General features: G+C 40.4%; 3 protein-coding genes and 1 long non-coding RNA gene across 4 annotated transcripts in view; all 4 read left to right on the top strand.

Annotated features, from left to right (window-relative positions):
- Positions 1–6,737: 6,737 nt before the first annotated feature.
- LOC138059743 (uncharacterized) lies at positions 6,738–13,341 on the top strand. Its single transcript, XR_011134244.1, has 2 exons — positions 6,738–7,073; positions 12,170–13,341. It is a non-coding gene; the product is annotated as an uncharacterized lncRNA (long non-coding RNA).
- A 1,916-nt stretch (positions 13,342–15,257) lies between these two features.
- Positions 15,258–17,608, top strand: LOC138059184 (uncharacterized). The gene is made up of 3 exons (XM_068904726.1): positions 15,258–15,552; positions 16,386–16,613; positions 17,449–17,608. The coding sequence occupies exons 1-3, from the start codon at positions 15,369–15,371 to the stop codon at positions 17,553–17,555; spliced, it is 519 nt and encodes a 172-aa protein (XP_068760827.1). The 5' UTR covers positions 15,258–15,368; the 3' UTR covers positions 17,556–17,608.
- Positions 17,609–20,114: 2,506 nt separating this feature from the next.
- On the top strand, positions 20,115–22,090 carry LOC138059741 (uncharacterized). Its single transcript, XM_068905345.1, has 3 exons — positions 20,115–20,415; positions 21,219–21,455; positions 21,928–22,090. Exons 1-3 carry the CDS (start codon positions 20,208–20,210, stop codon positions 22,023–22,025), a joined length of 543 nt encoding a protein of 180 aa, XP_068761446.1. The 5' UTR covers positions 20,115–20,207; the 3' UTR covers positions 22,026–22,090.
- A 1,707-nt stretch (positions 22,091–23,797) lies between these two features.
- Positions 23,798–27,705, top strand: part of LOC138059920 (short-chain collagen C4-like) — an 8,091-nt gene continuing 4,183 nt past the window's right edge. The window contains exons 1-2 of the mRNA XM_068905579.1: positions 23,798–25,051; positions 26,727–26,998. Coding sequence (XP_068761680.1) covers positions 24,651–25,051; positions 26,727–26,998 — 673 coding nt within the window. The 5' untranslated portion in view covers positions 23,798–24,650. The remainder of the gene's footprint in view (positions 25,052–26,726; positions 26,999–27,705) is intronic.

Below are 27,705 nucleotides of genomic sequence, written 5' to 3'. Positions count from 1 at the left end.
ATGTAAGGAGCATGTAAATACACCTTATTCCAAAATGGCCGCCATTTTAGTATTCTTTTGTTTCCTCGTACTTTTCTTGAGACAGGGCGCTAAAAAGTATGTCGAAGGAAAGGTACGCCTGATCGCAGGTTATTTGCTTCCATGTAAATTGGCCCTTATGGCCTCGTTTAAGGTTAAATATTCTTTTGAATTTTACGTTTGAAAGCGAGGCCATAAGGGCAAATTTGCATGGAAACAAAAGAATCCTAAAATGGCAGCCATTTTTGAATAAAGGTGTAGGCCGTTTCATACTTTTTTGGGGGGGAGGGGTGGGGTTGGGAATGGAACGTGATTTGACGTTTTGGGACAATATTTACAACAGAGAATCAAAATAGCTACTGTCATTCCGCAAAAATCTTAGACATTGGCGATTTCCTTGAAATATAAATTCAATGAACGAAAACGTGACAAGCCTTTGAGTAGTTTTGTTTCCTGTATATTTCCAACAAGTTACGTTGTTTTTGTGTATGGTTTGTTCCCTGTCTTAATATATTGAGGATATTACATGGCCGCGTGTGGAGATACGAAATTTCTCTTCGAGTGTTGAAAAATATATCACGTGTGTGCGCAGCGAAAAATATTAAAACACTTTTGGCGATAACATCAGCAAAATTTTCGCTAACCCTTTCCTTTCTATATTATTTTTTTCCTTTTTTTCACGACCTCCCTTTTGAATGGTTCAAAAAGTGCAGAACTTTTCCTTATTTTCCACCCTACTCCCTACTTAATCAAAGCACAAGCTACAATCTTGGACAGAATAAAATGGAACAGCAAACCCCCATCCCCCCCCCCCCAAATCAAGGATGAAGCCGCGCAAAAGCCAAAACGCCCCATTTTCCCATCCTTGATTTGAGAGGGGGGGGAGAGGGGGGGGGTACAAATTTCTCATCTATTTTGTCCAAGATTGTAATCGTTTTTGAGCCACGGACGGCAACCGGAGGAAAGCTGTTTTCCTTTTTGACCTGTCAAAGCGACGATAGGAGGATTAGGAAAGATGCTCGTTCACATTGATTATGGTGTTACTAATAGGTTCGCTGCAGAGAACGCTGTATCAGGTTGCAAGACCGGTTTAAGAATTCGTTGTGGATTCCTTCGTCAGTTGCGTGCTCTGAGAGTGAGAGCGGCTTTTTGACCAAGTGTTCGTTTGGGTTGCTTCTTATAAAGCCCTCCGGAATAGCGTCCCCTTAATTGATGGACCAATCACAGTGTAGATATTTTGATCCGTTCCTGCGCGCGCTGTTTAAAATAGCCAATCAGAATAAATTCATTGTCTAACGAAGACAAAAATAGCAAAAACAATGAACGCAAATTGTGCGAATTGATGTAAATTAATGTAAATATCAGTCTCCTGCTGAAGGGTTGGTTCTAAAAATAGAAAGATACGGGCAAAGGTTGTCTCAAGGATATAGTGCATATGGAGGCTCCTACTCATGTGCTCCTGGCTGCCCTAATTGGTGCATTTGGATCCATTCTGCATCGCCTGATCAAGGCCAAGGATGTGTAACTTTGTGGATCTTTTGTAGCTCAAATGAATTGGGAGGGATTCGGAATAATCTCCACAGTGAGTCGCAGTTAAAAAAGAAGTGAAAAACTCGATAGTTGAGAATGTCAACTGAAAATGGGACTTTTCCAAAAATTGGCTGTTAAGTAAGACTTAAGAGCAGCTAAGTTTTACTTAACAAAAACTGCGTCAACCTCGTTCCCAGGGTCTCTCTTCTCCGCTTCCATTGAACGACAATGGAGGCAGAGAAGAGAGACCCTGGGAACGAGGTGGTTGAAATTGCGTGTTTAACGGCCTAAAAGTAAAATCTCAACTTAATTTACTTTGCATGTCATTAAAGTCGGGAAGTTGAAACGATGCAAGCAAGAGATAAGTGACTTGAAAACCATCCTTACGACTGACTTGCGGTTTCTTGGAATGCGCCAGGAGGTCTGTATGGGTCTGCAAATGATCCCAGTACCGCAAACTATTGCCAAACTGTACCGCGAATGATCCTCATATTGGACCGTACGGAGCCCTGTTAGTGCCACCCGGGTGTGCGTATACTTTTTATTTACTTCTGGCGAGACTTTTTTACTTTGGGCGTGACTCTTGTTTTTATTTGTGTCAGTGGCGCGACTTTTTTTATTTGGCGCGACTATTTTTACTTGGCACGACTTTTCTTAATTTGGCGCGACTTTTTTTATTTGGCGCGACTTTTTCTGTTTGGCGCTACTTTTTTTATTTGGCGCGACTTTTTTTGTTTGGCGCGACTTTTTTATCTGGCGTGTCTTTTATGCCGGCGCCTGGCTAGGGACCTTATGTATCCCTTATTATAGTGTAATAAATATTGTAAGCAATAATCCTATAAACCCTTGTATATCCCTATATACCCTTGTATACCTCTATATACCCTCAAGAGAAGATGGGGTGAGAGAACGGATCCCCCTGCTCCATCATAGTTTTTTAAAATCTATTTTTAGTTTAAGTTCTCGTTCCCAATGCCGCGCTTAACTAAAGTTTCTTTCCGTTATTACAACTGGCAAATCAGGTGTATGGGTGGAAGGGGGGGGGGGGGGGGGGCCTGCTCGCTTACCTCATCCTCTTCATACCCTTGACTACCCTTGTAAACCCCTATATACCCTTGTAAACACTTGTATACCCTTATATACTCCTATGCTGCCCATATACCTTTGTATGCTCTATATACCCTTGCATTCTATACCCTTGTATACCTCTCTGTACTCTTGTATGCCTCAGTATACCCCGAAAAAGCGTGATTTATGTAGTTGGCAACTGCCATTCCACTTAAGATCTCGTTCTCCTCTACAATGTAATTGGCAGCTCGACTTCGTTACGCCACAGGAAGTAGTTCCACTACTTTCCACCACCTAGTTTCGTCCTGTAGTACAGAAATGGGTTTGTCAAGTGGGTTGATATCTCATATTGACCACCATAGAAAAATTTGAAAGCCAACGTTTCGAGCGTTATTGATAAAAAACTACAAAATCATCCAAAAGCTTGTGTATCTTACTAATTCTCCGAAAGTCAGGCTTCAAAACCGAAGTTATTATGTCAGTTTTTTGCTGATTTATTAGACGGTCCGATAATGGAATATGGATGCCCAGTAGGGCACACTGGATTACCTAACTACCTTAGCGACACTATCAAAAACATCGGTCCAGAAGAGAGCATCTTTTACTACAAACCCCGACTTGAAATATACGGACACAATTACAAACGCTTTTTAACTTTTTGTAAGGGATATATAGGTACAAGGGTTTATAGGATTATTGCTTACAATATTTATTACACTATAATAAGGGATACATAAGGTCCGTAGCCAGGCGCCGGCATAAAAGACACGCCAGATAAAAAAGTCGCGCCAAACAAAAAAAGTCGCGCCAAATAAAAAAAGTAGCGCCAAACAGAAAAAGTCGCGCCAAATAAAAAAAGTCGCGCCACTGACACAAATAAAAACAAGAGTCACGCCCAAAGTAAAAAAGTCTCGCCAGAAGTAAATAAAAAGTATACGCACACCCGGGTGGCACTAACAGGGCTCCGTAGGACCGCAAATGATCCCTATTTTGGACCGCAAATGATCCCGAAAAAAAGTAAGGAATTGCATGGAGGGTGAAATGGTCTGGATAGAAAATTAATGTAAAGAGCGCTTATTTTTATTAAAATCACTTTAAATCATGGCTCACAACGGGTGTCTGCCTCATTATAGTTTAAAGAAAGACTGAATTTTGTTTCTTACCACGCTGTTATAAATTTGCCACATGTAATTATCGGATACACTCATCAAAAACTAACTTATGACGCAATTCTTAGCTCGATCCCGAACCCTGCCTTTGTTTAATTTGCCAGAGTTGGCGGACCCGATTTTTCTTAACCTGCTACCAGACTCTACTTTAGTTTCGCGTGATACGTACTATGGAGTTGGCGAAAGGAAAATAAGAGATCATATGGGCGAAGCTAAATGTGGGCCTGATTGCAAGTTAGCAGGACGTATACAAAACATGGACCCCACCCCTCTGGACCTGGTCCATGGACCCCTTCATGGACCCGGTCCATGGACTACCCCTGTGGACCACCCCTCGTATTTTGTAAATTCAATATGTTTTATAAGCAGAAAAATCTTTAGACGAAACAGAGAAGTTATCCTCTCACTTATCTGGACAATTTAAAAGCAGGAGCACATGACTAGGAGCAAACAAGTCTCATATGGTTCAGGGGCCGACATATCTCTCCCTCAATGCTGTCCCTCAATAAATCTAAAACAACCAGTTATGGTCTTAGTTCTTTTTTTAACGTATCAGCTAAGTTGCAAAATGCGCCACCTGATTTGATTTAAAAAAAGAATCGAGGGTCCCATTTTGTAGAGCGGCTTTTCTTGTTAATTAATATATCTTTAAAATATTGTGTATTTAGTTATGTACCTGTATATGCTATGTATCTTGGCTCAGTTGGTTGAGCACCGGGCTGTCACGCGGGAGGTCGTGAGTTCAACTCCGGCCGGACTAACACTCAGGTTCTTTAAATAACTGAGGAGAAAGTGCTGCCTTTGTAACTACATCTGCAAATGGTTAGACTTTCAAGTCTTCTCGGATAAGGACGATAAGCCGGAGGTCCCGTTTCACAATCCTTCAATATCTATAATCCTGTGGGACGTAAAAGAACCCACACACTTGTCGCTAAGAGTAGGGTACGTAGTTCCCGGTGTTGTGGTCTGTTTTCTGTTGTGTATCATGGTTGGGAGGGTAAAAAAAAAGGGTGGCCACAGTAATTGGTGCAAGCTGTTGTGGCGCTCTACCAGCTTGACTGGCAAAGTCTGTAAATCAATTAAATCTAAATCTTAAATAAACAACTCCCATACTCAGGGCTTTCAATCTCGAAACTCTTCAAATATTGAGAATTGATAGAGATGGGATAACAGAAAACGTCATAACACTTGTGACGTCATTTCTGGAGTCTCCTGGATTATACCGGAGAGTTGACAGCCCTGCATACTAAGCCTACGTCACGATATTTTTAAAGACCAGGGCCCGGTTGTTCAAAAGCCGATCAACGCTGATCCTAGATTAAAAATTAACCAAGGAGTTTATTTTTCTACTCCCAAATGCTGTTCAACGCTGATATTCGGCAAAAATTTACAATAGAAGAAGTCAATCTTGAAAAACAAAAATATGCAAAGAAAACTTTCACCAAAAAATTAAAAACATGAAGCAAAAGTTTACGGTAATCCTGGATTAACTTAATCGGCTTTCGAACAACTGAGCCCAGGAGCCAATGTACCGGGCGTAGTTAATCGAACGTTCGGTAATCGAACCCAATCGAACCCAATCGCTCGATTGGGTTCGATTGGGTTCGGTAATAAAACTTAATCGAACTCACAAAAAAAAATTGCCAATCGAACGCAATCGAACGTTCGGTAATCGAACGGTTCAACAATCGAACATAATCGAACATAATCGAACACCACAACAATCAGAAACCCGAACCAGTTTCAACCGGTCAAACTTGCTCTCACACTTTCTCCTCTAGCTACAACTCAGTTTAAGAGTGAATTCCTTCCAATTCTACTAAGAGTTAATGCTTATCAATGTTGTATACCATTTTGTTTTTCTACCGAACAAAATCGAACCAATCGCGTCGATTGAGTTCGATTGGGTTCGGTAATCGAACTTAATCGAACTCACAAAAAAGTTCCAGTTCGATTTTGTTCGATTGCCGAACCAATCGAAAGTCCAATCGAACGATTGGGTTCGATTGGTTTTTGGTTCGGTTCCGTTCGATTAGCTACGCCGGGAATGTACGATCTATTTTTAGACTGCCTTTTCTGCAAAAAGACATAGACAATTCCGGTTTCTTGCGATAGGTCATCGGGCTCCTGAGTCTCATTAGCGGGAAATTCAATCCACAAAATAAATCGCAGTCTGTGAAAACGCCGTGACAGGATATATATAGGGCTGTCACGTTCGTTCCTAGCAATAGCCTGTTATAGAAGCTTATATACCACCATGATTTGGTGGCTCCATAACCCGCGTCTATAATCCACTTTTCAGATATAGGTTCGTTTCATTCATCATGGAGCCCTTCGCCTGAACAAATGAGCCTAACAAATTCTCTTGCTCCCAACTGAATGGCTTTAAAGCTCAGTTGGTAGAGCTTTGAACGGCATTGCAGAGATCGTCGGTTCGAATCCCGTTGAAACTGCCTGAAATTTTCAGGTGTTGTAATAGACTACTTTCGATATATTAAAATTCAGTCCCAAACAAAAGGCATCATCTCGAGGCTTTGGGGAATAAACTCGTACAAATCCTTATATTTATTCCCCAGAGCCTTGAGATGATATCATTTGTTTAGGACTGAATTTTAATATATCGAAGTTGGTCTATTAGAGACAATTCAGCTTTAAGATCACTTTCCTCTTTCGTCTAAAGATCTTTGCAAAATGATGGGGGGTCCACAGGGGTAGTCCATGGACCATAGCATGCGAAATTTTCTCTTCCGAACAAGGAAACAGGTACTTTTTTTCATCTATGTTTATTTCTTGTTATTTTGCGGCGTCGGGAAAGAAGTGAGTAAAGCAAATCATAATCTCTCTAAGGAAAGTGGCGGAAGAACGATAGAATTTGTCTCTGTATAAAGTCCCGAAGTGTCCGTCATAAAAGTGGCGTGAGGATCATTCGATGACGTCACAAGCTAGCTGTCACGGAAATCAGCTGTCCACGGAATAAGCTGTCTAAGTAGCTGTGTTGTTTTGCAGTAAAAATTCCTATCTCGAGGAAGTACCTTCTCCGATTACACAGGATACTGATGAAAACATCGAAGTACAAAAGGAGCTTCGAGATTAAGCACACAATGAATTATAATTTTTCGTCGCTCACCTTATGCATATATTTTCTGTGGCTATTCGTGGGAAGATCTGAAGGCAGTGTTGGCAGCCTTTGCGAAGATGGAAAATTCTTCGATCAATCCAAGCAGCAGTTTATTTCTTGTCATGAGTGCAACTCAGAAATTCAAACCTGCAGTTCGTGTTGCAATCAAGGTACGTCGAGTTAGAAAACGTTTCCTCGCTTTCATCAAGTTTATCCGATAGGGGCAAAATTTAATTACGAAACAATGACAGCTTCAGTGTGATATTGTTATTGTAGCGCACCATATGTATGCCCGGTCGTAAACTTCAGTAAGAACGATTAAAATTCATGTTTGACTCAGGGAAAAGGAAATAATATGGTATATTTGATTGCATCTGTTATAATTGCATGTGATTCGATTTGTCTCCCCAATTGGTAGGGCACTTTGTGTTTATGGTAAATTATAATATTGTTAAACGGTTCCATTTGTGCGCACTCAAAAAAATTATTTGTGTTTCGTCCATCGTAGTGAAAAATTTACCGCTTGACCAAAAGTAGTAAAAAATTCTGAGCTTTACTTATTCATGCATAAATAGCTACAACTGAAACATTTAAATAAGGTGAATACGGCGTATACGGGACCGCGACCTAGCTAATGTTTCATTTCACCACACAAAAACTTGGCGCCAGCTTCAGCTTGAAAACGAGATGTATTTTTTGAATCAGTCAATCTTGAGAGAAAAGAGACAGATCCTTATAAAATGTGTTATTAGTAAGGAAAAATATTTTGGAGAGTTGTTTGAAAACATCAACTTATTTTAGCAGGTACATACACATGTATGATGTGTTTGTCTTAAGCGGTCTGACTTGATACGAAGCGTGCCGTGCAATGACCGCGGAGTAAATTAACGAAATTATCAAAATATAATGAAATTGCAAAGGTTTCAAAGAAAGAAAGATCCCGGAGATTTTTTGATTAATATTTCCTCATTCGGTTAAATACGTAACTTTTACATCACGCAACCTACTAAGCGAAAAATAATTTATTGGACAGTACTAATAAGATTTACCGCATGTTGAAGGATCCGGCCTGTTGAGCCTCGGAAAGCCAATCTTCTTCGCGCAATTTTAAGGGTGTCATTTCGATTTGATGTTGGAGAATGCCGATCAAATAATTTATTGCGAGCACATTTCAAATCCTTTTTTGTAACGGTTATGTGTACTCAATTTATTGTTTACCTTTTGTCGCAAATTGGCTTTCCGAGTTCGGTCCAAAAGGACTGCCAACAAAACTAATGCGTCAGTGATGCATTGCGACCTTTCGTGTGCCTGTTCTGATCTGATATCTGTTCGAAAGGAAGTCAAATATTCGAACTAAGGCCCTTTTTAAACGTCGCATTTTACATGTGCCAAATCTAATGCAAATGAGAAAAATATATTGTTTTCCCTCATTTGCATTAAATTCGGCAATGTAAAATGCAACGTTTAAAACGGGCCTAAGACTTTCGGAGCGCACTTATTAAATTTTGGACATTTAAAATTTCTGAACAGATTTCCAAGGTATTTCGCAAAAATAGTGAAAAGTCTGAAGAGTGCGTAGAAATTTCGAAACCAGATTGGAAAACTCTACTGAGCTGAGTAAGGGTCAACTGTCATATTGGAAATAGCGTAAGATTTGAAGATTTATTTCTTTATTATTGTTAAATTTTCAACCTCGGTTAATGCATTTCTCGTGCTCAGATTGGTTCACTCAATCTCGGTCCTAGTTTGTCCCAGTTTGACCTTCTATGGCAATTGATTGCGCTACGAGACGCTAAGCCAACATTTTTTCGTCAGAAAGCGAAATTTCTTTCTGAATAGAGCAAAAAAAAAAAAAACCTTTTCGTGGAAAGTTTGGATTAATTACGAGGTTTAGTTTAGAAGTACGCGAAAGGCAAAAGATGTTTTTGGGATGAGACTGCGTCTGTCTGACCGCAAGGTATTACACAACATTGCATCTTCATGAAGTTTTTCGATTTCGCTCGGATTTTCTTGCTTTTTTCTCTCGTATTTCCAAACTTTTGGAGTTTAAGGAATTTAATAAAACAATTATTCCATTCGCGCTTTGTTGGATCTGAGACTGGCTATTTAAGCCTGGTTTCCATATGATCTGCAACGTTCTGCGACGATCGGAAGCTGTCTTCATCGGCTTTATCGCAGACGATCGTAAACACAGGAGGCAAATTTTTCCATTTAAATCGGAAGCGATCGCAGACAAGCGTACCACTCATCCTGTGCGAAGCGAGGAGAAATAGGAGCGCGCTTACGTCACAGTTACTTACACCACAGTTTCTTTAGAAACTACCCCCTTCAAGTCTGATTGGACGAGTTTCAAGGCGAACAATAGTGTATCGCATAGGACACAGATCATCTCAGACACACGTTTCCATTAAAATTGTCTCAGTCGGAATCGTCGTAATGGTCGGGAAAGTAAAACTAGATTCAGCTTTCCCGATCATCCAGACCGTGTGCCGCAGATCGCTGCAGACGCCGGGAACTAATGTTTCCATATGTCTGCGACGTGACGTAGACCTATCGGCGATCGTGTCGCAGACCGATCCCAGACCGTTGCAGATATGGAAACCACGCTTCCCCATCTCATCATCCAACGCGCGCTCATGGAATAATTGTTAATCATTTTCGTCGGAGTTTGTTTGAGAATCATACTTTAAACAAACGTCCCCTAAATTTTTTTTGGGAAAAAGAACGACTACGTAATGTACAGTTTTTTTTTTCTTATCAGTCCCTTCTCAAACTCCTTAAATAACAATTCATAACTCAAGCCCACCAATCAACAGCTGTATACCACCACATCACGTGGATGCGTTTGTATACCCAATGAACAAGGTAGAACTACAATCAGGGGCAAAAATCGTTGGGGCGCTAATGTCAGGAGGGGCCTGAAAACCTCTCAGACGTCAGAAACTTAGCATAACTGTAAAAATCCCACTAAAACCTTCAAAATAGAAGTCCCCCCTTCCCCCAATCAATGTTGAAATAGACAAGAAAATATCTTTTCACTTTGGGAAGGGAGCAATTATTCAAACTTAGCAAGGAAACCAGCTTTAAAGATTTGGATATCGTATTCAAATGTCCACAAATTCTCGAAGAAATCATGAACTCAGTAACGTGTCACGCAAACAACAAAAATTTGCACGCTTTAAGCTGCGAACAATGCTGTAAAGCGTCCGAAAGGGATATCGTCCACTCAACTTATTTGCAACCTCCTCCTGAACTTGAATAGCTAGTAGCTTAGACTTTTGGCATTCATGTTTTCAATGCTGTCAGTCAATTCTTGCCTGGAGTCAGTCAACTCCGCCTGGCTCAATGGTTCTAAAAATCTATAACGCGCATTTGTTCTTGTAAACCGTAGATTTCGGAACAGAATTGATAACACACTCCTTTTCCACGTCGAAAGTTTTGGGCATCCGAAACCTTGAACTTGAACTCCCAAATGACACATTCCATCCAAAACTTGTTTAATTAACGAAACGAAACAGCAATGATAAATAATAATAGTCGGCCATTCGTTTAAGAAGCTATACCAAAAACTCGTACTTCGTGCTTCATCGGGGTATCCAGACACCTCGAAACAATAAAAGCACTCGTCCTTGGACGTCGTTCCTTCATCTGTTCCTCGAAGTCTGGATACCCCAATGTAGCACTCGCACTCGTTTTTTATCTTTTACTTCACGATTGCTAGAACTTTCGGACTAGGCAAAAAAGCCACCTGGAAATTTCTACAGACCTGAAGGGGGCCGCCTCCTGAAAGGTGTATTCCAGGGATAAATGTGCCTAATTCCAGGAATACCTTTATCCCCGGAATAAATTCTGTTCGGTTAGAATAGCGGATTTATACCCCGGAATAAATGTTATGCCGGGTATAATTTATTCCTCCTTCCAGGAACCGGCCCCTGAAATTCCCCTAGAACACCCGAACAGATAGATATTTTGTAGGACAACAACAAACTCTCTATCCGAGCTTTTAAAGCATTGTGGAAAGCCTTGTAGACTCTGACAAGTTATACATCCGGTCCTTGGGTGCCCCTGAAAGATTAGCAAAGCAATGTACAACACTATGAGTGGGACCAAGTCAGACCGGCGGCATGAGTTCGTATCGACTTCTATGTATTTCTTTTTTTGCTTTTACACGAGACCCCCACGAGACCGGCCTGACAATGAACTTAGACCGGTTTGACTTCGTCTCGGTTGCTGTACAGAGTCGAGGAACTCTCGTACCGGTGTGAGTTCGTACCGTTCTCATTTAAATGTGACTACAGATCTGAGACTGGGTCCGGAAATTTCAAACTTGTATGCTTTCGGGTCAGTGATAAATTTATTAGACAAAATTAAAGAGATCATTCCGTCCCGAAACCAGGCACCAAGCATTTCGTCCCGGTTTCATGTAAACGGCTGGATAACAAATTCATACCCGTACAAGTTCATACCTGTCTAAAACATTTAGGCCCTTGATTGCCCTCACGCACTAAAAAAGTACTAAATTGTACTGGTTAGGGTTGAAAAACGAAAAACCGGTTATCTAAGGAGTTCAGGATGCGTTCGATTGGGAAATTCGGATTTAGATCTTAAAATCTGGGTCTTCAGTTTTCCAATCCAACACAAAATCTGAAAACGGAGTTTGTCGTGGATTTCACTAATTAAAATCCTTCCTGACACGGATTTTACAGTTGTGTGCTTAGTTACCTGGCCTTTGAATGAAAGTGAGGCTGAAGTTGACCTTGCTTTGATAGAACCCTCACTGCTCTTGTTGTTCTTATGCTAATTAGTAGAAATTTACATAAGAAAAGCATTGAGGTTTCTATCAAAGCAAGGTCAACTCCAGCCTCAACTTCACTCAAAAAACTTTAAATAACAATGACCACAACCAGGTTTTCTGAGCCCGCGAGACTGAGCACCCCCAGCAAACCATTGTTTTAACGAAAACCGCTGGTCAGCAACCTTGGTTCTGGTCATTGCTGTCTAAGGTCTTCTTGTAAAATGGTCCATTTGTGAAATCCGCCACAAGATCCGTTTTCAGATTTTGTGTTCGATTGGAAATCTCAGATTTTAAGATCTAAATCCGGATTTCCCAATCGAACGCACCCCAAGATTTAGTTTTCAAGAATATTTGTATTTCCGCTTTTGATTATCCTACGAGTCAGTTGACGAGTTTTCCTTGCTCCTGGGGAGGGGAGGTGAACTGAAGGTGATTTATTCCGTAACAAACCATTTTTTCCCTCCTTGACAGTTGAGAGTGACAATGTGACAACTGAGAGATCGTCAAATCATCACCTTCAACCTCTAGACACCTTGGGACCTGACAACAAAAAGATGTCTTCCGGAAACAGAGACATCTCGCCAAACATTCTGGTCGCATCTATTGTTGGCTTTTTCATGCTGATTTCTGTTTTAACAGTCATACTTGTCATCTTGAAAAGATACGCAGGACGTCGTGAAGAGGGAACAGATCTCGCCTCTGGTTGTGGTGAATGCCTGAGACGACCAGAGACTTTGACAGTAATGACAATGGAGAATATTTCAGAATCTGCTGACACTGCAAGGCCTGGAAATAGTTAAGGCGTAAACGGCTCTAAAATGCCTTGTTAATGTACAAGATTCGCTTTCTGTGTATTTCACACACGGGAAACAAATTTGTATTCATTCTTTAGCACAGTCGTCATCTGAGAGGAAAATGTTGCCTTGAGAAGTGCATGAATCCTCAGGTGCGCAGAAGTCTGTGCAATCCGCAATCAGCGCTGATATCTCGCGACGCTTCGTTTGCATCATAGTTCAGTGGGAAAAATCTTCCCAGAGAGTAATTGAACATCGGGCACTCAATTTTCAGTATCCTCTCACGGTGTAAAAAACCCGAGTTTTCTCGCATTTTTGAAGGTGTGTTACTCTAAACTTGACTCAACATTGTCAGAGATGGGCCTTTCCGGTTGATAATCTCCACACTCTTTCAGGACTTTAATACAGTGTAATGGCTTAAGGATGTAACAAGAACGTTGAAACCCTGGAAGTCATGACAAGAAACCGAAATTTAATATTTAGCTTGGAGAAACTTTTGTTAGCAATCGAATCGGAGCTCTGATAAAAGAAAAGATCAAGTTCCGATTTTTTTCTCGACTACCCGTGCATCACTGAGAAAAGATACACAATGGTTTACGGGAAGTGGGACTGAAGGCTCACAAACGTCATTCTATCCCAAGCAAGTTAATATGAATAGTCTCCATTTTTCGCGTATAAACGACTATCGTTAGGGGTCAGAATATGCAAATTTGTCACTCACTTCACTAAGATGTATACTAATCGATAAGTCAACGACCAATATCGATTTTTTCCAAGGTATGCCAATTTGTCACTCACTCAGATGAATTCAAATCGATATGGCAATGATCAATATAAATATCGATTTTCCGACGTTTCACTTTCTGAAGTATTGCCGCAACGTAATACATATATGTTATTTGCCACCTGAGCTCTTGAGGTCACAGTTTTCCGCTATTATGGACCGACCCTTAGCTGGTAAATAACTTATTTATTTTTTTCCTCTCTCTCCCTTCCTCTCTGAAATCACTTTTTTAATTGTTGAAAGCGTTACCGTGACCGTGGACAGAGAGGAAAATCCGGACCGCGCTAAGAACAAATCAGATTGCAGGAATCGTTACCTTGCCCTCTTAGAAAAAAATAAGTTGAAATATTCGATAACTTTTCGTCGTTCCGACGGGATTGATACTTGTTGCCAGCATGTGTTACTGTGTGTTGAAAATGAATGCGAAGAGACATTTTCTTTGTCGATCCGCCAACTTCACAGTTCCACTGTGGACAGTGACAACTATGATCACCTAAAGCAAACTACTGCTCTTTTAGTTTGTCATTATTATTTCATCATTCTATGGGTTATATTGGTTTTAAAAGTTAAAGGTACTTAAATGTAAAAGACGGGGTTAAAACCTCTCGATAGCTGTGTTTACAAAGACATGCAAAGTTGAGAAATATCCAGATGTTTTCGATATCACCGGTGTCATATTTGAAAAGTGAAGCATTCCTTTACGATAAGAATCAAATTTCATTCTTTCCTAGCTAAATGGTTATCCTCTGGTACTTCGCAGGCATTTAACCACCTCGTAAAAAGTTTAAAGGAGCCGAAAACACCGGTTGGCGATTATTTTCACCCGGCTCTTTTGCATCTACAAAAATGCAACTAAATACAGCATTTTTCATGATCCGCTCCAGATTTCGTGGAAGGTTGATACGTTTTGAAACAATCATTGTTGTTATCGCAAACCGAGGCATGCATTCGTAGCTGTTTACATAGTTGAGGACCCTTCAGATACAGTGGAACCCGGTTACTGTACGGACACCAACTGACACATGCCATCTTGTCCGTATTCAGTATCCAGGTGTCCGTATTACGCGGGCTCTCAGGGAAAATGTCCCGAACACCTGTTTTGATTATATAAAAGACTAAAGCAGACATTTCCACTAGAAAACGCACGTTGCTTAATTTCTCAACTTAAAGTGAACACAACAAGGTCGTCAAAAAGAAAGAAGGCCACGAGAAATGACTGCAGCAAAAAGCCAAGGAAGTGAGACTGTGAAAGCAGAAAACTTTATTAAAGGACAAAAGTACAATGGTCAAACACCGGAAGAAAGATCAAATATGTCGCGCTATAGTTTGCTTCTGTTTGTTGTTTTAGTAAAAGAATTTTACTAACCCGTAGGAATCTGTCATTACGTGAACAGGATACAATGGCTACGATTATCACATAATTGTGACAATGAAAAGAGACAGTACGCACATAACCAGTGTAGGTACAGCGGGTTGACGACATGTGACAGTTTGTGACTCGGGGCGGAAAGTTGTCCGTATTAAGCGGGTAAATTTTGGAGAAAAGATGTGATCTTTTCGTGGAGACAACGAAACTGTCCGCTATATACGGGTGTCCTTATTAAGCGGGTGTCCGTATGCCGTAGAGAGGGGTTCCACTGTATTTGAAAATGACCTGGTATCGGCCTGCCAATGATAACACATTTTTTTTTAGATAAATCAGTCATTATTTCCTGACAAGATTAGAAAGCAACTGATCGCAAAACAACTGCCATTTTGTAAACAAAGTATCCACGAGTTCTTCACAGTTCTCCTTTGATTCTTTTACGAGGGCGATCCTTTGCGAACACTTGGGGTCGAGGTTGAGGCGCCCTATCATTCGGCTTGCGGCAGACAATGGTGAACCCACCTTCAAAATTCGATTGATTGTGATTGGTTAAATCATTGTGGAATATTATGACTAAAATGGACAAAATTAAAAGGGGACTCCCCTTACCTCTTCATCAGTTTTTCCGAATGTGAGAAACGTTTGATGCAGTTACGTTAGTGATTTTGATACAAACGGACGAAGCCTTGAGGGATAAGAGAGTCATACGACAAACTGTTCAATTTCATGAATTCGTGTTCGCTTTTCGCCGCCATTGTTCTGTTGCTCCTTATAACTAAAAGCGGAGTTTCAAGCCCGATCCCGTGCAAGGAAGGGAAATTCTTCGAAGACAGCGTCTTCGACTACATCGACTGTAGCGTTTGCGAAGGGCAAGCGCATTTTACGAATTGCAAACTTTGCTGTGGCTCAGGTAAGTTAAATTTATTTGTTGAGAAAATTAAACCTCGTAGTTGACTTTCCCTTGTTTTTATGAACTTCCAGCCGTCGGTGATTAATATTCGTTGCGATACATTGCGTCATATACGTAATTTCTTTTCTTAACTTTTCAAACTTAATAAATTAGTTAATGTATGGACTCTTTAATTGCCACTGTCGGTCTAATTCTGATGGTAAGAATATTGTATAACTTGTAAATTCGCATTTCTTAAGTATCTAAAGAACTAAGGAATTGTAAACTAAACCGGGGAAAAGTGCCTGTTTGTGGGTGGCATTTTAAAGTTGTAACAGCAAAGCACTTTCGAAATATCGAATAACAGTCCTAACCCCACCAAGAGTGATGGATTCTTGCGCCACATAAAATGTTGTCATGCTAAAACTCCCGCTATATTCAATCTGTTTTAAGTTCAAAATTTACATCTGATTAATGATCTTAATTCGCACTTCAGAGAACAGTTGTAGTTATCCCCCACACATGGGGTGCATCTTGGCTTAATTGTTAAATTGCGTGTCCATAAAAAAGAGACTGTCGCGGAATTTCCTTAACCTTGTGGAATTCTTCCTCATGGTGTGAGGTGTCACATTTCAGTCGCGGTTTAAATGTAGGTACTCTGATTAGTTTTCATCGAGCGCTTGTGAAGTGATTCCCAAGACTAGTTTTCCTTTTACATTTTTTGATCATAAAAACGACTCATTAAAGTACTGTTGCAGCATCGGCTTGTTGAAAGTACTTAGAAGCACTGAAGAGAAAAGGCATGAAAATCAAATTTACTTTTTCACTTTTTCTTTTTCTTTTTCATCTTATAGCAAATGCAACAACACCAAGTTCATTTTCGTCCGTATCAAGTTCTGATCCAACCAATCATCCGGGCTCGGAAAAATCAGAATCTGTCAACCCTTGTGGCCTAAAATTCTCTTTTAGGGAGAAGACTTTACCGATTGGCATAGCCTTTGTAACTGGATTCTTGGTTGCTTTGGCCATAGTGGGGATCGTGATCCGGTGCCGCTCGAAATCAAGAAAGCAACATACGACAGGTGATTGCCTAACAATCCCGCTGGGCAACAAAATGATGCGAGGGAGAGACACTCGAATCGAGGAAATGGAGGATTTGCGCGTTCCCATCCTTGCAAATCGCGCTGCTAATTACAGCGCCTGGCACTCACGATAATATCCGCAAAAACCGCTTTATCTTTATTTCCCATTTGATGCTTCTGGGGTATATGTTTCAAACCCTGTGAAGTGGGGAAGGCTTAATCCCCGAGAAGTGCTTACTCGAGGGTGACATGTCGCCATCCCCACACAAAAAATTTGAGCAAAATCTTGCCATATGGCTTCTTCGCATGTTGAAAAAGAAAAGGAACTTTTTTAAATTGTCTATCTAGTCGTTCTAGCGCTGGAGCACTAATTGGGGACAATTTTTTTTCTCTCTGAATGTTTTTTTTACTGATTGATTAAAATTTCAGTGTTTTTAATTATTTAAGTGATATAGCTATTTGACGCTCAATAAACTAATATCGATCACAAACAATACAAAGGGTGTTCTAATAAAAGGGAAGGAGTGTTCTATCAAGTTCAAACACGAGGCTCACCAGGCGAATGTTTTAGTACTTGATAAAACACAAATTGCGAATTTATTGAGCAGCTTCAAAAACGTAACTGTGCAGCTATATTGACCATACAAGAATTAGATTTCGGATTATTTTGGCCTAGGAAATGGGACGCAAAATTTAGCCGTGTCTATATCAGGTATAAAGACACTCATTAAAAATTAATTTCTTTTGTATTTCCCGTATGAATTATTAATGAGTTTTTGAAGTAGTGTTAATTGTATAATAATTCTTATCAGTTTGTTTTTGTTTTCATTTTTAGGATATACGCCGCCACAACAAGAGACCCAGCCTGATCTTCACGGTGCATCACCCATGGTACCTGGACTCACAGTGGAACTGCCACAAATGACCCAAGATCTGATTTAGCTTTTCAGTTGTAGCCACGAGCATTAAATTTAGCAATTGCTTGTAGATTAAAAGAGGCAGCTCAGTCGATCAGTGCATAGATGGTTTGCAACCAATCTCCAGAGACACAAATAATAATGACGTTATGTACAATTGCTGGTGGGCGAACAAAAGGAGCTAATGATAGATCTTTTGTTTTCGTCCACCAACATGGCCTCGGTGACGTAACGTGAGAACCTATTGAACCTTTAATCATCATGGCTCATGCAAGTTTTCAGGCGTGCGGAGATCGAATCGAGCGCTACTAAGAAACTTTTGAGACGCGGACGGCAACGTTTTCCCTTCTAACTCGTCTTCACTCAACTACATTTACATTACTAAGTATCTTTTCTCCATTAGAGATGATTAGTGCAAAAATCTGGGAGACACCACTGTCCTCGCTCACGAAATGTTCTTTTCCGGTTGCAGTAAGCGTCTCAAAAACGCGCATGCTTTAGCTCCCTTAAAATTGCCGGTGACCCGCGGATCGTCTTCCTTTGGCGATTGATGTACATGAAATGGTACTCATTTACCTCAACGGATTACTTCACTTAAATACTGTAAATACTCATTTTTGAGTGTCCCTTTCACAACCTCCCGCCATCTTCTATAAAAACCTTCAATTTTTTTTTCTTTGACAAAACACATATTAAGCACGACAACGGTATAACATTTCAAAACGTTATGAGAATTTACAGGTGCGATTTTTTGCTCGTGCCGGCGGTGATGCAATTGGGGTTATTCGAACGAAACTCCACTGAAATAGCGCGGAAAGAAATGTAAATATGATCCAAAGCGAAGGCCGCAAATAGGTTTGAATCGCTCGTACTCATTCTATGAAGAGCCGCAAACATCTGAGCCCCAGCATAAAATTTATACGCTCCAGTTTCTCTTTATAAGAATTTAAGTCACACACAAAGCCCATTTTCTTGTAGTGACCCAGTACGCAAAATTGTGCACTTCGAGAATCTAGATCTGGAAGTCCGTTGTGATTGGTCTACGTAAATTCCGGCTCGTTCAACAGACACTCGTGGGGGAGGAACGCGTGACGAAGCCCTAAAGAGAGTCTGCGTCCACGCTAAAACTGACAATGTGACAACTGAGAGATCGTCAAATCATGACCTTCACCTCCGTAGACGCCTTGGGACATAACAAAACTTCAGGGCACGGAGACTTCTCGCCAAACATTTTTGGTCGCATCCATTATTGGCTTTTTCATTCCGATTTCCGTTTTGACAGCCATAGTTGTCATCTTGTCATCTTGAAAAGATACGCTGGACGTTGTGAAGAGGCAACAGATATCGCCTCTGGTGAATGACTGAGACTCATCAGAGTCTTTTGACAGTAATGGCAATGGAGAATATTTCAGAATCTGCTTAGACTGCAAGTCCTGGAGATAGTAAAGGCGTAAACGTCTCTCAAATGCCTTGTTAATGTACAGGAAACAATTCTTTAGCACAGCTGTTATCTGAGAGAGAAAAATATTGCCTTGAGAAGTGCATGAATTCAGGGGCACCCAACGACCAATTTGTTGCAAAATGTATTATTATACCCCAGTTAATGAAAATAAATGTTATTAAGGCATTTTTAGGTGTTTTTCAGTATTGCTGGGAAAACATTATCTGTTCCTTTCAGTTCCCAGCAAGACCCACAAGAAATTTCCCAGCCAGCTAGATAAAATTGGTTGGTTTCCCAGCCAGCTGATCAAATTTATTTCCGAGCCAGGAATATTCCGCGCGCTTTCAAATCCTTCGATCCAAAACGACCGAACAAAAGCGAGAAAACCGGGACAAAACAGGTTTTTTCCGCAAGCGCAATCACTCTGACCAGCCGTCGTATGTTTGTGACTATTCTATGGGAGAGGGAAGGGGTTCTTTTTCTTCAGAGTTCCTACAGCCAGCTCGGGTTGAAATGCTAGAAAAAGTCAGTAATTCCCAGGCAAAACCTCTATCAATAACAAAATTTCCCAGCCAGCTCATCGAAACACCTGTATTTTTGCCAGCCAGCAGGATTCCTCAGGGGAACAGATAATGTGAGGAACAGATTCGTTGGGTGCCTCTGATGAATTGTATACTTTGTAATAGTTCTTTGAGACTCATATGTCATTAAGCAAAATTTCACTTTTATTGGGCCAAAAAGAACTAGTTTTTAAACTTCTGTTTCTGAATGGCTAACGTCTGTAATAGTAATCGAATCGGAGCTCAGATAAAAAGAAAAGATCAAGGTCCGATTCTTTTCTAGACTGCACCTGTATCAGTGATTGAAGATGGATAATGGTTTACGGGAAGTGGAGTGTGAGGGCTTGCACGAGAAATTTTTTCCCAACCAAGTAAATATGAATTGTCTCCATTTTTTTTTACGATCCTTTGCGAACACTTTAGATGGTCTTGGTTAAGCTCACACCCTACCCCCCTCCTCCTTGTCATTTGGCTTGGGTAGACAATGGCATATCCCCCGCCCTCAAAATCAGCTGCGATTGTTTAAATGGTTGTGGTATTATGACCAAACTGGACAGAATTAAAGAGGGGACTCCCCTTGCCTCTTCATTAGTTTTTCCGCGTCTACGAAACGTTCAAGCCAGTTAGGTCAACGATTTTTATACAAACAGACGACTGCCTGGGAGGTAAGAGAGTCATGAACCACAAACTATTTAAATTTATGAATTCGTGTTCGCTGTTCGTCGCCATTGTTCTTTTGCTCCATATAACTAAAAGAGGAGCTTCAAGCCCGATCCAGTGCAAGGAAGGGAAATTCTTCGAAGCCAGTGTCTTCGACTACTTTAACTGTAGCGTTTGCGAAGGGCAAGCGCATTTTACGAATTGCAAACTTTGCTGTGGCTCAGGTAAGTTAAATTTATTTGTTGAGAAAATTAAACCTCGTAGTTGGCTTTCCCTTGTTTTTATGAACTTCCAGCAGTCGGTGATTAATTTGGGTGCAAAACATTGCGTCATACAATTATTTGCTTAACTTTTCAAACATAAAAATTGATAAATTAATGTATGGACTCTTTAATTGACAAGGTCGGTATAATTCTGATGCTACGAATTTTGTATACCTTGTAAATTCGCATTTCATAAAGCATCTAAAAAGCTGAGAAACTGCAGGCTAAATCGGGGAAATTTCCCAAACGTGCCGTTTGTATTTTTGACAGCAAAGCACTTTCTTAATATCGAATAACAGGTCTAACCCCACCAAGAGTGATGAATTCTTGCGCCACATAAAAACTCCCGATATATTCAGTCTGTTTTAAGTTCAAAAGTTACATCTGATAACGATCTTAATTCGCACTTTAAGGAACAGTTGTAGTTATCCCCCACACATGGGGTGCATCTTGGCGTAATTATTAAATTGCGTGTCCGTAAAAAAGAGACTGTGGTGGAATTTCCTTAATCCTGTGGAATTCTTCCTCATGGTGCGAGGTGTCACATTTCAGTTGCTGTTTAAATGTAGGTACTCTGATTAGCTTTCATCGCTCGCTTGTGAAGTGATTCCCAATACTGGTTTTCTTTTTACATTTTCTGATCATAAAAACGACTCATTAAAGTACTGTTGCAGCATCGGCTTGTTGAAAGTACTTAGAAGCACTGAAGAGAAAAGGCATGAAAATCAAATTTACTTTTTCACCATTTCTTTTTCATGTTATAGCAAATGCAACACCAACAAGTTCATTTTCGTCAACATCAAGTTCTGATCCAACCAGTCGTCCGGGCTCGGAGAAATCAGAATCGGTCAACCCTTGTGATCTAAAATTCTCCTTTACTGAGAACACTTTGCCCATTGGCATAGGTTTTGTAACTGGATTCTTGGCTGCTTTGGTCGTAATGGGGATAGCAAAGCTCGTGATCCGTTCCCGCTCGAAATCAAAGAAAAGGCATCCTACAGGTGATTGTCTAACAATCCCGCTGGGCAACTAAATGATGCAAGGGAGAGAGATGGGAGTCGAGAAAATGGAGGATTTGCGCGTTCCCACCCTTAGGTGCAAATCGCGCTGCTAATTGCGGCGCCTGCCACTCACGATAATATCCGCAAAAAACTGCCTTATGTGTGTTTATTTCCCGTTTGATGCTTCGAGAGTGACATGCTTCAAACCCTGCGAAGTGGGGAAAGCTTAGTCCCCGAGATGGTGCTTACTCGAGGGTGACATGTTGCCCTCTCCACACAAACAAAATGGAGCAAAAGCTTTGCCGCATGGGTCCTCCGCATGTTGGCCTCTGAATGGTTTTTAAATTAATGATAGATTGAAATTTCAGTTCTCAACGATTCAAGTGAAATATCCATTTGACGCTGGATAAATTATTACTGATCACAAACAATACAAAGGGTGTTAATTGTATACCCTTCTTTTCATTTTCAGGCTACACACCGCCACAACAAGAGACCCAGCCTGGTCTTCGTTCATCGTCCACGGTAGTTGGACTCGATAATGGAACTGGCACAAATCCCAACAAATGACCCAAGAACTGATTTAGCTTTTCCGTTGTAGCCATGAGTATTAAATTAAAAGAGGCAGCTCATTCGATCAGTGTATAGATGGTTTGCAACCAATCTCCAGGGACAAAAATAATGATGGACGAACAAAAGGAGCTAATAAGAGATCTTTTGTTTTTGTCTCCCAACATGGCCGCGGTGACGTATGGCTCAAACAAGTTTCAACACTTTGAAGAGGCACTCTCTTTAGAATGATTGACGCCACAACACTGTATCACGTAACAGCAATGTTGTAGTACCATATGAAACAACCATTATTTCCAAACCAAATTAGATCATTATTGTGACGTAATAAGATCAAAAATAAGACACAAACAGCAGTGATAAACATATTGAACTTTTTCATTTTGATAATGACTTGACGTTTCGTATGTGCTCTACATACATTTTCAAAAGTAACCGTTAAAATTTAAAACAGCTATTTATATATAACAAATCGAATGAGGGGACTGGAACCTAGATTAAGCAAACACTTAACAGCAAAATATATAATAATAATAATAATAACAATAATAATAATAATAATAATAATAATAATAATAATAATAATAATAAAAACAGAAAAGATTAATAAAGCATCAGCTTTTCACTTCCGACGTTGACGTTGAAAGCTGGCTCAACGGTTACTTTTGAAAATGTATGTAGAGCACATACGAAACGTCAAGTCATTATCAAAATGAAAAAGTTCAATATGTTTATCACTGCTGTTTGTGTCTTATTTTTGATCAAACTACGATGGCCCAAGAACAAAAGTATTTACGGTGACGTAATAAGTTACCTTGGCAAAGGGAAAGCCCAGCAGAAACACCCTTTATTTTCGCTTTAGTTGCTCATATCTTGAAAACAAACTCGGTGACCCCCATTTTTTGTTGCGGTAAAGTGATAAGAAGGCTAATATGAAACTTTCTGCAAAGTTTAAAAAATTCTGTGTAGAGGAATCAGAGCCACCTTAACAAAATCACAGAGGTGAGGTGGCTCTGAAGGCAGAATCCGATGTACAGAATTTTTTTAACTTTGCAAAGAGTTTCATCTTGGTCTTCTGATCACTTTCCAGCAATAAAAAAATGGGGGTCACCGGGTTTTTTTTTTTTGAGATATGAAGAACTAAAGACAAAATAAAGGGTGTTTTCACAGGGCCTTCCTGTTGCCAAGGTGACTTTTTCATTACATCACAATGATGACCGCACCTTGTTCAGCAATATATGGAGATTCATTTTGGTACCATAACATTTCTAATTGCGTGATACAGCGTTGTAGTGCCAATCCTTCTAATAAGAACGTTGCTCGAAAGCGTTGAAACTGCTTTGAGCTACCTTAACTTTGTGACTTTTCAGGCGCGCGGAGATAAATACGAGTCGAGCGCTACTTTTGCCAGTGACCCGCGGATCGTCTTCGTTTAGCGATTGATGTACATGAAATGGTATTCATTTACCTCCACACTCACTTTGAGTGATCTTTACGCCATCTTCCATAAAAACCTTCAAATTTTCTTTTTTTCTGTGACAAAACCCATTTTAAGCATGACACTGGCATAACATTTCATAATGTACTTCAGTATTGACTGAGTGGGAGGGCCGGACGGTCTGTGCGCCAAGACCGAGGGCCAAATATTTTCTGTGTGGCCCGACATAAACTCAATCAATGAGCATTTTATCATATGGGCTCTTTACACTATTCATGAGCACTCAGAATATGAAGTTTGGACAAAATAAGTAACACAAATTTGCACATATGTTGTTTGCATTTGCGTTTCTGGCTGTAAATAACTTGGGTGTTTAAAAGCTACGAAATCCTCTAAAATTGCATCACACGGAGCAGGGGCCGTACAGCTTTTTCCGGCCCTGCTCTCGCTAATGTTATACTGAAAGCGCGCGCGGGGCCGTACGGCCAGTATTTCCATCCGCAACGGACTCAAACCCGTATATTGGTATGAAATTTTTGCACCTCATATCATGAAAAGGAATACAGAGCATTACGTTAACGAAAGTCGAGAACGAAAGTCTCAAAGGTATGATGTAAATGCTCCCCTTGAAAGGAAAACCAAGAACACTCTGCGGTGTGGAGGACAAAGACTGCGAAATTATTGAAACACTTACGATACCTTGCCCTCCCACAATGTTCTTTTGCGAAATGGGCTCAGGCACTCATTGTTTGGGGAGAGATATTCGTGTACTGTGTTCCCAGGAATTTTGTCACAGACTTTAGGTACCTGTCAGAAGGTCAAGAGATTTTATAATGATAAATCGTTGACAGATTCATCAAGGACAAACGCCTTTGGATTTTCTTAAATCCTGGTAAATCCTACCAGAAGTATTGTAAAAACGGCCCTTAACGGTTGGGAGGAACGTTTTTTCATTTGTGTAAATGAACGAATGTTCTGTGAGCTCATCTTTCGATTAATCAATAAAACGTTTTATTATCTCGGCTTTGGGGTTTTCATGACCCCTGTAGCATTGGATTTCAATACTGACTTATAAAAGGCGTCTTTGTTTGTAAGAAAAAAAAATCTGGGAGTCATCTGCGCAGTTCTGTGTGGGTTGAGTATCATGAGCTTCTGTTAAAGCGAACCTTGCAGAGATCGATGAAAGTATGACTAGTTCCGCCAAAGATAAAGGAGGGCTTCACGGTGTGTTTTCCTTGGGTATCAGTGTTGCAGCGGTTTGTGTCTCGATTGTCTGTCTGCTGCAGATTCACGTCTTCTCTTCGCCATCCACTCGGTGCAGCTGCGAGCAAAATGAGCAGCCACGTATGATCCCACAAATGACGAAAAACGATTCGGTCCAAGAAAAAAAAGCAAGAGGTCCAACGAAGGATAAAGCAGATAGGAAAGTTGTCGACAAAAGCGTTGAGCGACCGGCCGAAGGACAACGTTCGAGAAAACGAAGGCAAACGCAGACTCAGTCACAGAACAACGGAAACACAGCTTTCGGGGGATATCTTCACAACGCTATTTTGCGACTGCAGCAACAAGTGATTGTGTTGCAAGGAAGGTGAGTTTTTGTCAAACACGCAGGCGAGAGATGACCTCCACTAAGTAAGTTTGTAAAGTTGTCATTTTTCATGTTTAATTCTTGATTTGCTTTTAAGTAATCGGAAATTGCATAACAAGAAATATTCCCATCGACAAAGATAAGACATTTCGCGACTTTCGGTACAATTAAAAGTTACATGATATTAATAAATACGCTTAACACTTACACTCTTTGTACTCCGCCATAAAAGTGTACTTTGCGGAGCACGAAAACTAAGCAAAGGTTAACATGATCCCCACGCGAACACGATCTTCAGTTTTGCAATATCACTTCCTTCACCGAAAAACTTAAACTTCACCATCTCTAATTTCATTTAGGAATGCTAGCTTTCTACTTGTATGAAGGAAAACTCGTGGAGATATTTCAGTACTTTTATACTTAGGGAGCCTCACGTAGGAGCCATATAAAATTTGATATTTTTAGGTATTTGGATTTTGAGCTTTGACAGAGGTAAAAGATTGATCAGTCGGCCTGTTTATTTCGGGTCTCCGAAAACTGAATCGCGTTAAAATTTACAAAACAGAGACGAAAATATCATGACAGACAAAAAATAGTAACAATATAGGAAAACCGTAAGATCAAAAAACTGAAAAGTAGTAATACTGATACATGTATGTGACAAGCTATAAAAGTCATATTAGAAAATCTTCGGGCTACTTGACATTGCCAACAGAGCGAACCGAACCTTGGGGGTTGTCCGCTGTATTCTTAAGCCTTGAAATGGTACAGTTAAATCTAGTGCTTACCTACCTCTAGTTAGACCACAACTTGAGTATGCTTCAGCTGCATGGAGCCCTTACGAAAACAAGTCAGTCAACAAGTTAGAACAGGTACAGTAATTGAAAATGCTGCACATTTTGAGACGGAGAACTAACGACGGTGTACTTGGTAGTAAACTCTGATTGTCTCACTTCGCCGGAGTACATCGGAACAAAGCTTAAGGGTACTATTACTTATAAACACTGCTCTGTGTACATGATGTTCAGAAAACGTTCTGTGCGCGTGGCGGAACGATTAATAAGTAGAAGGCGCGAGCCTCCGAAATTAACTTTCTTTGGAAATGATATAGTTGCTGGTTAGTGTTAGCGACAAAAATCTCGTACATATTCCAAGACAGATCGGATCGTCTGTATTTAAGGGTGATAATGTTTTGCAGAATTAAGCCCTGAGAATATGGCAGTCGTGGAGAAATTAATGATGGATAAAACATTTTTCTGCACGCGCTCCAGGTCGTACACTACAGGCACGTGATACCAGCTGGGACATCAGCTCGCTTGAAAAAACCATCAACAAATAAACAAAAAGCCAGCTCGTCAACGTTTTTTATGACTACGGTGACATTTTTCATCTTCCATTTTAGATTATGAACTTATAGTGTCCGAATAAGAAGCCATTTTAAAATACTGCGATAAAATGCATTTTAAAATATTGTGTCTCCCATCAAAATCCGGACAATTGCCTTTTTTCTTTGTTGAAAGCTAATCTTGAAATAACGCAGGCACTAAAAAAACAAGCCGGCTCTCTTACATAGTGTAGTTAATGTCTTTTGAAGTGATGAGCCGAAATGCATTCTTTGTGAAAACGTTTTTGCTCTATGGTATACTGTTTTCCTCTTTTTTTAAATCTTTCACAGAACCCAGTACCTTCAGGAACAATACACCAAGAAACAGTCCCAGCTGCCAGTGCGTGGTCCGCCCGGTCCCCCAGGAGTGACGGGAAGGGATGGCTTAGATGGCCGACCCGGTGTGGATGGTCCAATGGGACACCCAGGTAGAGATGGTCCCCAGGGAAAAGATGGTCACCCCGGTTCTCCAGGTTCTGCTGGGCCCCCAGGGGTAAACGGCCTCCAGGGACAACGGGGAGAGAGAGGTTTTAAAGGACAGAAAGGCGAAACTGGTCAGAAAGGTTTGTTCATATTCTTCTTGGGCTGGCACGGATAATACTAGTTTATAAGTGAAATTTGATATTATCGGAGATTTCGATTTACCTTGGCTTTTTAGGAAACAAGGAAAGAAAACGTTATGTCTATTCTTATGTTTTACTATTGTCTACTATTCTACGATTGAAATGATCTGCTGCTCAAATGATCAAAAGTTATAACCAGAGAAGCTGAAACACGTTTATTAGCAGTGAATGTAGGAAGCAGCTAAAAACATTTTTGGCTGGCTGTTTTTTCTTCTTCGTATAACTATTAATCCCATAGTGTGAAACCATTCTTAGTCTTTTTTCATGTATAATGTAATTAAAACAATTGCGTTCAAGCAGGACGAACCCTCCTCATCTGAGATTTCTTGTGATGGGTGTCCTGTGCAGCCAGCCAAACTTAAATATTGGCATTGAAAACTAGTTGAAAACGCTAATAAATATATAGAATTAATTAATTAATTAATTAATACCCTTTGACTCCCAAACCGGCCTGAACCGGCCATACTTATAATTAGTATTTACTCTGTCTAATGCCAGACGATTTCATTCGTCAATGGGGAACCCCCTGGAGTCAATGGATTAATTACAAGTTACATTAACGCCAAGTCAAACTCAGTATAGTAATTAAGAGATGAAGTGTCACTAAAGAGTCACTACGCTGGTCTTGCAAGTCTTACCAGAGATCC

This window comes from Montipora capricornis, chromosome 8, assembly GCF_036669925.1.
Source record: "Montipora capricornis isolate CH-2021 chromosome 8, ASM3666992v2, whole genome shotgun sequence".
Taxonomy (NCBI): Eukaryota; Metazoa; Cnidaria; class Anthozoa; order Scleractinia; family Acroporidae; genus Montipora; species Montipora capricornis.
This window is presented reverse-complemented; position numbering and strand designations above follow the sequence as displayed.